The sequence below is a fragment of the Cajanus cajan genome, chromosome 11, assembly GCF_000230855.2.
Source record: "Cajanus cajan strain Asha chromosome 11, NIPB_CcT2T_4, whole genome shotgun sequence".
In the NCBI taxonomy this organism is placed as follows: Eukaryota; Viridiplantae; Streptophyta; class Magnoliopsida; order Fabales; family Fabaceae; genus Cajanus; species Cajanus cajan.
The window spans coordinates 39,862,190-39,874,462 of NC_138527.1; the positions used below are offsets into that span (position 1 = coordinate 39,862,190).

At 28.9% G+C, this 12,273-nt stretch overlaps 1 protein-coding gene across 1 annotated transcript; it reads left to right on the forward strand.

Annotated features, from left to right (window-relative positions):
* Nucleotides 1-6,673: 6,673 nt before the first annotated feature.
* LOC109800764 (protein IN CHLOROPLAST ATPASE BIOGENESIS, chloroplastic) lies at nucleotides 6,674-9,691 on the forward strand. The gene is made up of 12 exons (XM_083066798.1): nucleotides 6,674-6,862; nucleotides 6,936-7,019; nucleotides 7,315-7,389; nucleotides 7,461-7,503; nucleotides 7,581-7,638; nucleotides 7,756-7,923; nucleotides 7,996-8,058; nucleotides 8,146-8,240; nucleotides 8,349-8,430; nucleotides 8,557-8,667; nucleotides 8,792-9,128; nucleotides 9,282-9,691. Exons 1-11 carry the CDS (start codon nucleotides 6,748-6,750, stop codon nucleotides 8,930-8,932), a joined length of 1,035 nt encoding a protein of 344 aa, XP_082922924.1. The 5' UTR covers nucleotides 6,674-6,747; the 3' UTR covers nucleotides 8,933-9,128; nucleotides 9,282-9,691.
* Nucleotides 9,692-12,273: the final 2,582 nt, after the last annotated feature.

A 12,273-nucleotide genomic window follows, 5' to 3' on the forward strand; every position in this document is an offset into this window, starting at 1 on the left:
ACAAAATAGATTTTTAGTGGCATTTAATATAATTTTTAATGATAATAAAAACTGTTACAAAATCTTTTAGCAGCATTTTCACAATAGTCATTGTATGCAATGTCGTTAAAACATTTAGCGACAATTAACTTTTTGTGGTATTTTTTATTTTTTAATTGTCTTATCTCCTAATTAATTATTTTATCAATAGTCGATGTAAGATTTGAAATTTTCCCAATACACCCCCTCAAGTTTAGGGACTATTGAGTTTGGTAATAGTGAGTAATCTGATACCAATTTAGAATAGTAAGTTATAGGTTTAATTTAACCCTACAAAACAAACTTGTAAGATGAGAGTTATCATTCATTTATATACTTTTTAATTATCTTATTTATAGTCGATGTGGGACTTAAGTTTTTTCAAATAAATAATTGTCGCTAATAGTAAATTTTGGTGTGATATAAATACATTTTTAGTGACCATTATATATTAGTCATTAATATTGTTATTAAATAATAAAATAAAAGCAATTAATTTATTGCCACTAAATAATTGTTAGTAATAATCAATTTTGTTGTAGTGATAAATAATAGCCTTCTCTTATATGTTTCAATTTATCATTTTTTAAATTTTATATTTAATTTTAATTTAATATTTTCTTAAAACAATTTCTCTATGTATATTAATTAAAGCAACTATATTAAAAATAAAGCGTTTTAAAGGCTATGTTTTTAGCTTTTTTTTTTTAACCAAAACGCGTTTATAAATTTTTTTAATTCTTTATCTTTATTTTTTATTTTAATTAAAATTAAATCTTTTAAAATTTTATCAATAATTAAAATTAATTTTGTTTTTGTAACACTATACATCTTTTTAATTATTATATTTTTATCTATAATTATGTGTTGAATTGTTTTGAAGTGTGGTGTTGAGAGACTCTGGAGTAAAGGAATTCCTGAGGAATCTTTAAGTGTTTTAAAGGATTTTTCTAAGTAAAGGTTTTGTCTGATTTTGAGGAAAAAAAGTATATAAATATTTTTTTTTTAATAATTGAGCTTGATAAGATATGAAATTCTCATTCTTCTTGTTCTTTTTAGCCTTTCCAAGTGTGTAGAAACTGTTGTTGGTTGTTGATTTAAGTCAAATAATTTAGAATAAAGGTGATGTAGGTATGAAGCTTCTTAGAGCTCGGAAAAATGCTTTCTCCTTCTCTTTCCTCTCTTGCATGGAGTTGAGGTAAAAGAGGCAATAAACCTATTCGTTATGAGTTGTATGAGTTACATGTGTTTGAATCTCATCAAATGTGATTGGTTGGTTGATTTCTAGATTGAATAATGGAAGGGATGAGTTTTAGTGTTAAGTTATGAATGTGAAATGTTGATGAATGATCTTAATTGTTGTTGCATGTTGTTGTTTTGGTGTAAAATGATACGTGGATGATGCACATATATGTTGTATTGCATTACCTATTAGGAATTTGTTGATTTTTAGGTGGTTTGAGCATTAAACGTGGTCTATTATTGAGTGTATAACTCATCATCGCATTGGACGCACCTTCACAGCATTGAGTGTGACTCAAATCAGGGGGTCTTTGTATTGTTCGTGCTAAGTGCAAGATTGGTGACACCAGATGTAAAGAGATGGAATAACCTTTGACTTTAAAATGTTAGACGTGGTTTGAATGACGTCAACTATGAGGTGAGAGAATTGAATGTACCTAGATTGGCGTCGGGCGCCAAAGGAGTGGTGTTAGGCATGAGGAGAGAGACTTGTCTCTACCTAATTTGGAGTCGAGCGTATAACTTTGCCATGTCAGGTGTGAGGGCTTACGGGGTCTTTACCTGATCCATGTCGGATGCAGGTTGAATGACGTTGGGCGTGAGTGAAGCAGAGGACTCCTTACCTCAATGGCATTGGGTGCAAGGTGGATACCTTTGGGTGCAAGTTATTCTTTAATGATTTGATGCTTATACGATTGATTGTAAACATGTTTTGGATTGATGAATCTATTGTGTGTTGTATAATGGGTGTTACTAGTTCTACATATATTGATATAGGATAATATGTATATATGTTTATAATTATTGATTGTCGAAGTGCAAATATGTTGTAAATTGCTTAGCGTTGTGAGATTTATATTCATTGACCTATGGTAATTCATATAGATGGATATTGTTAAGGTGTGATGTTGATAATGCTTTGGGCATGATTTGCTGACCTATTGAAGTGTTGATGTTGAGAGTGTTACACATACTAAGGCATGTTAATTAACTTGGGATTAAAGGAGATGTTGTGTCTTGAAAGTTGTATATTTCATTATATGGATATTTGTGTTGTGCTCTAGGAATCTAATTTTTGAAAACTCTTGTTTAGTAAGTGTTATCTCTTGTAATGGATTATTGAATCTCTTATAGATCATTGATTGATGTTGAAGTAAGGTATAAAGTCGAAAGCTACAGTCCTTAATTAATTATTGGAAAAATGTCTAGTATCACAAAGATAGTTAATTGGGTTGTAATCCATAAGGGATTTGGTCAATACATGCCAATGATGTGGTAAGATCATACCCAACTATGTTATACTTGATTGTGACACTGGATTTTCATAGTTTAAGTGACGACATCCAAGAAATCATGTGTAGGATTTATATCCAATTAGTTGCTGATCTAGTAGGCATGAAAGGTGTGAAAAAGATCAACTGATTTAGTAAGATCAAACCACTTAAATTGTTCATCTTGGTGTAGGAGAATCTTGTAAGCAAATGCACGACGACACATTAATTAAGGTGTATGCATATGATATGATGTTACTTAATGTTGTTTATAAGCTTTGGTGATTACATGGTTGTATGACATAGTTGTGGTGAAAGTTTAATTTGCTTAATTTTGTTTGCTTTTCAAACTTGTTGATTCCATGTGGAGTGTTGTACAATGTAAGCCACATGCATGTTAGATGGTTTACATGTCGTCATTAGTAGTATATTTGTATTTCATTTATAATTGTTATATGTTGATTCTTTTGAAAATCTAACATATCCTTACATATTTTTCTAGTAGTTGAACTACAATGATCATGTTTTCATGAGAATAAGATATGGTTAGCTGAATGCATGACGTAATTTTGTGTGGCTATGTTGCTGATGACAAACCTGATTTTTTTAAGTTACTTTGATACAACTACTTTTGATAAAGTTGTTTGACCAACAACTTATAATTAATATCCAATACTAAATTATTGTACATAGTCTACATACTTGTATAGTTATTTTATATCTTTAATTGTTTTAAATTTTACATGTATATATTATTTTACATATATCCAAGTATTATTTATATATTAATCATAGGTAGTTAGATGTTATTTTATTCTCCTACAAGTAAGAGTAAAAACTATAACGGATTGTTACGGTTTCAAATTATAAGTTATTTATTATAAATCTTAAATATAACTTATATAATAAAAAAAATTATTTATTATGAATTTCAGTTATATAAAATAAAATTTAATTATTATAACATAGTTTATATTTAAAATTATTTATTATAAATTTTAATTATATAAAATATAAAATATCATATATAATAGTTCTAATTCTAATTAAAAAGTACCAACACTTAAACAAACTGCAATAATAGAAATGCGGATTGATGACCGGTAGCAATTAGCGATGCTATTTTATGTGTCTACGAAACTGTGCAACAAACAATCTTGTTATGTTCGATTTGCCTTGAATGGCTAACTCAACTTTAATACAAGCATGCTTTTATACTCAATCAAGTCCTTTCTCTTCCTTTCTCTAAAGTCTAAACATCCCCAATACCACTTTTTGTAAATTTCTTTTAAGATCTATCCTCTCTTTCATTTCGTCATCAGCATTTATTTCTTCCACTAAAACACAATCAATCACAACAATGATTTCCATGTGATCACTCTCATTCTTTTATTGTTATCATTTCTATATCACGACTACTTTTTCTCGTCATCTCAACAACCACAATTCACATGTTGTTTGTTTTGCCATTTTCAGAAACACCAGCATTCTTTACAACCACCATGATCACTCTCATTCTTCTTGACTTTTTTATTTGGGAAACAAATCATTTGATTTGAACCATTAAAACAATAGCTTCTTTTACCCGATTTAAAGAATATGTAAGCACATGCACGTAACAATGTCTGTCTTTTCACTCACAATAACAATGTGTGTAGCCATGTATATAGATATTTTTAATAAAAAGACAATAACACATTTTTAGTGATCTCTGCCATTATTCTTCTCGGTTGCAAAATATTTTTAATGCAAATAAAATAATAATGATGCTAAATACATTTTGACACTATATTATAAATACTTGTAAAAATGACAAATGATCTGGCAAATATAGATTATATCATGAAAATTGAGTAGTTAAAAATAAATAATAACATTTATTCTTGTATGTTTAGTTGAAGGAGTGATAAAATGAATCAATTTATTTATAGTAGAAAATGATGGATTGATCAACTTTAGTGAATTAGTGCATTATAAATAATGAATTAGTAAATTATATCGTCTTTAAATCATCTAAATTTAAAGAAAAAAAATATCTCAATTGAAATATTTCAATATACATTATCAATTCAATCTATTGTTTTATTATTATTTATAAAATTGATTAGAGAATTTCTATTTTTTTCATACAAAGGACTAAAGTAATATATAATTTTATTAAAAAGACACTATACATGAAAATATACTAGTAGAAAAATATGATCAAAATAATATACTTATATTTTATATAAAATGAGAATAATTACATTAAAAGAGAAGTTGAGTTATAAAATAAAAACATTGATCTAATATAAATTCATTCCAAAATCATCTTTTAAAAACATAAAACATAAAAAAAATAGTGAAATGGTAGATTGACTCAACGAAATTACATGTTAAACCTATTAGATTGGATAGATAAGTGAGTTTATTTATTTAATTAAAAAAAAAAGATTAATAATTTGATCTATAAAATTTAACCTACATTATTATCTTCTTTTTGGTGTGTGTCACGTTAATGACATAAGAAAATTGTGAAGTGAATAATAATTATTTTTGTGATATTTAAATTTTGTTTTTTTTTACATGAATTTACACTTAGAACCAAACACATACCATGTAGAAACGAAGTTGTATAAAAAGAGTATGACTCTTTATTTTATTTCCTTGAGTTTAACAATAAGTTAATAGTTATTTTATTTCTTAGAAAAAAAATTAAGTTAATCATAAAATAAATTTTTTCTTTAAAAAATAAAACATTTTTTTTTTGCGAAATTGCAGTCATACAAAACAAAATAACTAGTATTATTATCCACTCTTATAATAGAACTTTCTATATATTCTTATTGCAGACAAAAAAAAAAGAACGTTTTTAAAGATTATTCTCATTTTCATTGCATCATATAACTTTTGCTACAATAATTTTTAATTGCTTAATTTTGACATTTCAAAAAATATTTAAAAAATAAAAAAAATTGTAGATCAAAAAACACGTGATTGAAGGGATAAATTCCACAAAAAAGTTAAGTTCTTTTAAAAAAAATAGTTATTAACAAAAAATAGTGAATATTCTATATTAACAATATAGTTATAAAAATATTATTTTTAAAAATTAATTTATACTAATATTTTAGTCTATGTATTTCATACGTTAAATATTTATTATATATAATTAATTTTTATAATAAATTATGCATACAAATAAATACTATATTTAAACATATAGATTATATTTAAAATTTGTATAAACAATTTTTTTAAAATTTATAAATTATATTTTTTATTTAAAATAAATAATTTATATACAACAAAATATTATTTTTTGATTATTTATAATTTATCTAAAATTATTAAAACAAAAAAGTTGAATTAGTTAGTAAGTTAAAATAATTCTTAAAAATAGAATTTTGGTTTGTATGATTATATATGATATAATTAAAATTTATAATAAATTACACATATATAAATAAATATTATGCTTGAATATATATATATATATATATAATTAACATACATAAATATTTTTAAACATATAAATTATATTTTAAATTTATGATAAATAATTTATATTATACCAAAAAATTATTTATAATTATTGATCATTTATTTTAAAAAATATTAATATTTAATTCATAGTTAATCACGATAAATAAAAATTAAATTTGATAAAAATTAAAAATTCATATAAACACTGTTTATGTTTAATATATAAAAATTAATTTTGTATTTTGGACATGTATTTTTTATTATTTTATTGTTTAGTTAAACAAACAATTTGATAAATATTGATAAAAATAAACAATACAAAAAAATTATGAATACAAAATATTATAACTGTGACAATTTGTTATAGCCTCTACACTTGGTTAAATTCTTAAATAACAGTGAAATTATTAACATACTAAAGATCATACGTTAATACATATGTAATATGTAAAATAAAAATTTGTAATTTTTTTTATGATTATGTTATTAATACATATTACTTTATAAAAATGAACTTTGTTTGAATACAATTTATGGTCTAAGATAACAGTAATTCGAGATGAAAAAGAAGCGGTAAGTTGTAACAGTTAAAATGGACATGGGCTAAAACTTGAAGCGTCTACATATTTCCGTATTATGGATCATAGAACTTACCCTTTCTTTTTATGTGGCAACGTTTTTTTCGGAGAAAAAAAAGGGAAAACAGATAAAGGGAGGGAGAGTGAGTGGGAGCTAATGAGACGAATACACAATGAAGGTCGGCGGCGTCGTGTTATACGGCGGAGCTCCACGGGGCAGCGTCGTGCCTCTGCTTGTCAGCCGCCGCAGAGTTTCCCTTCGCGTCTCTTCTTACTCCTCCATTTCTGGTAACGCATTCTTCTTCTTCTTCTTCAAACCGTTTCGCTCTTTCTTTTTTCATTTTTCGTTCTTCCGTCGCAGACCACGTCTCTTTCGTGAAGGATGTCGCTGCGACTCAGCCTCCTCAGCATCTTTCACAACTCCTCACTATTTTGAAAACCAGAGGTAGCTTCGTTCCTCGAAAATCACAATACTGTACTACAATTAACTGTTACTGTGCAATCAATTTGTCCATCTTTCTATTATAAATTGTACCGTAAATCTTAATGGAATCTCAAGTTTAGAGTAATTGTGAATATTTATTTTGTCAATGTACTTGAACATGTGATTTGGATTATTTTGGCATATTAAATTGTGTATGCGTATGTGCGGTGCGGCTTGAATTACTTTCTCTGAGGAATGATTTTAATTTTTTAATAATTTAATTAGTTTTTTTTTTCATGCTTTTGTGTTATAACAGGTGAATCTATTGTCTCTCCTGGTGCCAGGCAAGGATTAATACCTCTTGCTGTACCACTGTCGAAAAATAGCTCTGGTATGGGTTTAGGGTTTAGTGCTTTGAGAAAATTTCAAGTTTGGCACTGTTTGTGATTATTTTCTTGGTAGGTAATGTAACTGCGCTGCTGCGGTGGCCAACGGCTCCACCCGAGTAAGGCTCAATGGCTGTTCTCTGCGGTGATTAATTTACTGCTGTTTTGATTATCTTATGGTTATGAGCACCTGCAGGATGGAAATGCCAGTGGTGGAAGTCAGAAAATATGGAGTATGGCTTTTAGCTAAGAGTGTAAGTGGAGCGTGTTTGGTCTTTTGACTGCATCGCTATGTTTGATTTTGATACATTGTGATGTTGATTAATTTGGCACTCGAGATGGTGTTATTTTAACTGTCTGACTACATATAGGTAGACCAATTTATACACCGAGCATTAGTTGAGGAAGATGCAAAGAGTGGTCAAGAGAGAAATGAAGAAGTATTTTATGCTTCCGGTGATGCTGGGAAGAAACTTTACAGAAAGGGTGATTTTGCAGAGTCTGGAATTTCTAACCTAGATGTCTATCTTTTGAAAAAGGTATTAATAAGTTTCTGGACTGTGTTTTTGACCTTCGTAGCAAATCATTACAAATATCTAATTTGTTTTCAGGTTGGTATATTTCCAGATATCTTAGAGCGCAAAGTGACGCGGCATTTTGAGGAAGGAGATCATGTAAGATGCTCTTGCGTTTAGTTGGTTCCTCAAGCATTAGCCATTAGTGTAAATTAATACATGTTGGTCATGTCTGTGTGTGGGAAGGTTTCAGCTTTAATAACTGGGGAATTTTACACCAAGAAGGAGCATTTTCCAGGATTTGCACGACCTTTTGTGTTCAACGCTGAGGTTTTGTTAAGGTTGGTGTTAACATTTTCTGTTACTTTGAGTTCAAGATGGGAAATCTGAGTTCGGAGCTTACCATTTTCAACTTCTAAGGAGCTTTTCTTTTTAATATTTTTTTACAGGGTTGGGCGTAAAGTAGAAGCTAAAGATGCCGCAAGGGGAGCTTTGAAATCACCATGGTGGACCTTGGGCTGCAAGTATCATGTATGAAAATCATTATCATTTTGGTTTTCTGGTTTAAGTTAAGCTTGTGCTCGATCTCTTTTTCTTCTGTACTTATTTTCTTTCCTGTCCCCCTATATTTCTTCTGTCATATTCGTTTTTGTTTAGGACGTGGCTAATATAGCACAATGGGATGATGAACAAATTGAGTACATTAAAGAGAAGGTGACTGAACAGGGAAGGCAAGAAGATCTTAAAAAGGGGAAGGCCCCTGCACAGGTACCATACAGTGTGAAGTATTTATTGATTTAATGACTATCATGGCTATAACATCAAATATTCATGGCTAGAGTGTATACTGATATTCTTCTTAATCTTGCTTTCATCTTCAAATCAATTGCAGGTTGTACTAGATGAAGCTGCTTTCTTGTTGGATTTGGCTTCTATAGAGGGAGAATGGGATGACTATTTAGAGCAGATAGCCAAATGTTATGAGGAAGCAGGACTTCATGATATTGCAAAATTCATACTTTATAGAGATTAATACTACCAGATTTTCTTTCCGCCAACATGCTTCAGTACATTTCCATTTCGGCGTTTCCAAATATGAAGTTTTGGAAATAATTAGAGGAAAATTATACGATTCATTCCGCAGTTGGATATTTTTCCTTGAGTTCTCATTCCGTTGCAATCAATTTAACTTGAACTCCTAGATGCCTATTATGTATCATGCACTACATGTAAGAATAATGATATTTTTGAACTCTTAATTCACTTGTCTCGTCTCCCCCCCCCCCCCCCCCCCCCCAAACATACAGTCACATATCTGGCATGTAATTGATTGATTATTTGCATTCCTACACCTACAATCAATACTTGTCATGCTATTGCAGGGTTGGTGACGCAAATTGACGTGGGAACAGATCGGGGCCTAGGCGGTGCCGGTAGTAACTTTGTGCCAACATATAGTTAGAAATTAGCAAGGTACCTTTATGTGGTTGCTCGAGAGCTTCGACCTGCTGAATACCTTACACCAATGAAGTGGAGATTTGAGAACTGGCATCTTAAGCTTTAGTGCATGCCGGCTTGAACCTTTATTCGTTGGGCTTTTTCATCATATTAGGGTTGATATGAAAGCATTTTACTATTTTTGTTAAAGCAGCCCCAAAGGGGACACATGGTGACAATGTTGGTGTCGTTGGAGCTAGTTATGACATGACATGTCATGCAACACGTTCCAGCGACATCATTTTATTATTATTATTATTATTATTATTATTATTATTATTATTATTATTTGTCACTAGTGGCTATTGTTACACATTAATTTTTTTTGAAAGAGTGGTACACATTATAATACTTGTTTTTTTTTACGAGTGTCATCATTGTCATGTTGCTTAAGAGGGATTTAGGGTCATAAGTGAAGTGAAACATTGCTTTTTTTACTCATGTTCATAAAAGTTAGTCGTGGTTTAATCTCAACTATGGTTGAGAGATAAAGACCAAAAACACATATTTTTCATGCCATTAAGAGAGTATACCATTATTTTTCAGGATGTAACACTACTTGCTAGACTCTATGTTGATGGACAAACTAATTGAGACAAGATGCTGATTGAAGAACATTTCATATTTTATTTAATTATTCATTATTATAAAATTTACACAATTTAATAATAATAAAAATTCATGTAATGTAGTTTATCAATATTTAGGGGTTGTTTCTCTTAACGTGACCATTAAAGAAATTTAGTTAAAGTTGTCATGGTTGGTTGAAAGATTTAGCAACATAGACAAAAACAACAATGACATCATTATGTTAAAGCTTGGATATTGAGGTATATTGGAGGTGCCATATTTGTTGATAGGGACTTGAGTTGAGTATCACCGAGGTGATTACTTTTTTTACATGACTTTGATGCCATAAAGACATGCATGGGATGTTGTTGCCTTAGGGTATTTGTATTGACAGTTATGTTCATCAACTAATTATTTTATGATGTCAATTGATGGACTAGTGATACTTATGCAATTATGGGGATGAGAATGATTTGATAGGTTAGTTCGTCTAGTCTCACCATTCATTCTTCTGAGATGTCCAATAAGTCTAAAGTAACTATTGGGTGATATTATAAACAAGTTTTATGGGTATGTTAGTTAATATATGAATCTAATAAATTTCAATTTATTTTAGATGGTCAAGCAACGATCATGGTATAAATGTACGAAATGATTTGAAATATCACCTTAAACAATTTGACTTGATGAAAAGAAAATATGTAAGTAAATTTACTTGAATTATTTGATTATGAATAATTATTGTAAAATATATGAAAAAATAGATATTTTATAATAATTATTCTTAATTAAATAACACAAGTAAATATACTTGCTTTCTGTTCATCTAGTCAAATTGTTTATGGTAATATGAAATGTATAATTATACTATGACTAGTGTTTGACCATTTAAAATAAATTTAAGTTTGTTATATTCATATATTAACATACCGATAAAATTTGTTTATAATATTATTCAATAATTACCTTAGACTTATTGGATATTTTGGAGGAATGGCTAGTGATTATGAAGGAGTTAACCCATCAAATTGATCTCATCCTCATAATTGCATAAGTAATCACTAGTCCACCAATTGATGCTATAGAATAATTACTGGATAAACATAATTATCAATATAGATATCCTAAGACAACACCACCCATGCACATGCACATGTCTTGATGGAGTCAAAGTCATGTAAAAAAAAGTAAACACCTCAATGATACCTAACTCAAACCCCTATCAACAAATATGACACCTTCAATATATTTCAATATCCAAACTCTAGCTCAACGATGCAAATACTCCAGATAATTGTTGTCTTCATCTATGTAATCTTTCAACCAACCATAACAACATTATTTAAGCTCTTATAATTGCCATGTCAAGAGGAACAACTCTTATATACTAGTAAGCTATGTTACATGAAATTTTTTATTATTAAATTGTGTCGATTTCATAATATTGAATAATTAGATAAAATATGAAATGCTCTCTAGTCAACATCTTCTCTAGATAAGATAACTTGTTCTCTGACAAGTAATGTCACATTTTGAAGAATAATGGTACACTTTCGAAGTGACATGTGAAATGGATGTATCTTTAGTCTCCATCTCTCAACCATGGTTGAGATTAAATCAAGACTGACTTTTATGAAGCAGAGTAAAAGATGATATTTTACCTTATTTAGGACCCCTATTCAATAGCATCATGATGATGCCGACACTCTTAAAAAAATGTTGTTGGAGCCACTAACGACTCCCTTTAAAAAAATGTGTAGTAATGACTATTAATGACACAAATAAAAAAAATGATGTCACTAGAGTCTATTGTTTGACATATCATGTCACAATTGAATCCGGCGATACTAACATTGACATTTGACAACATATCCCCTTGGAAGTCACTTTAACAAAAAAAGAATGACATGTTATGGGTGTGTTACTGAATTAACTAATGACACTTAACATTGATTATTCCAAAGTTATAATAATATATTTCAAAATAATCCCAAACTGAATAAAATATTTCTTTAACAACCTCAAACCTATCAAATAGCTATGTTCGATATGATAATATAACATCATATTCATACATAAAATTGGTACAAAAGTTATACATAAATATAACATGTTGAACAAAAAGATAATTGATATTTTAAAAATTAAAAGGAGACATTCTAAATAAAACATGTTATCATTTATTAAAAAAAATGAAGAAGTCAAATAGGAGTATTACATGCGGTTGTGCTTCCTTTTATACATGGAGTTACTTAATGTAATATGATGCTCATGTTTTTACTCAATTTTAAAACTTTTTATCACCAT

Excerpts from the sequence above, each read along its gene's own strand:
- LOC109800764 (XM_083066798.1), top strand. The coding sequence starts at position 6,748 with ATGAAGGTCGGCGGCGTCGTGTTATACGGCGGAGCTCCACGGGGCAGC. Across the intron at positions 7,020-7,314 it reads CACTATTTTGAAAACCAGAG|GTGAATCTATTGTCTCTCCT; the intron begins GTAGCTTCGTTC and ends GTGTTATAACAG. Across the intron at positions 8,059-8,145 it reads ATTTTGAGGAAGGAGATCAT|GTTTCAGCTTTAATAACTGG; the intron begins GTAAGATGCTCT and ends GTGTGTGGGAAG.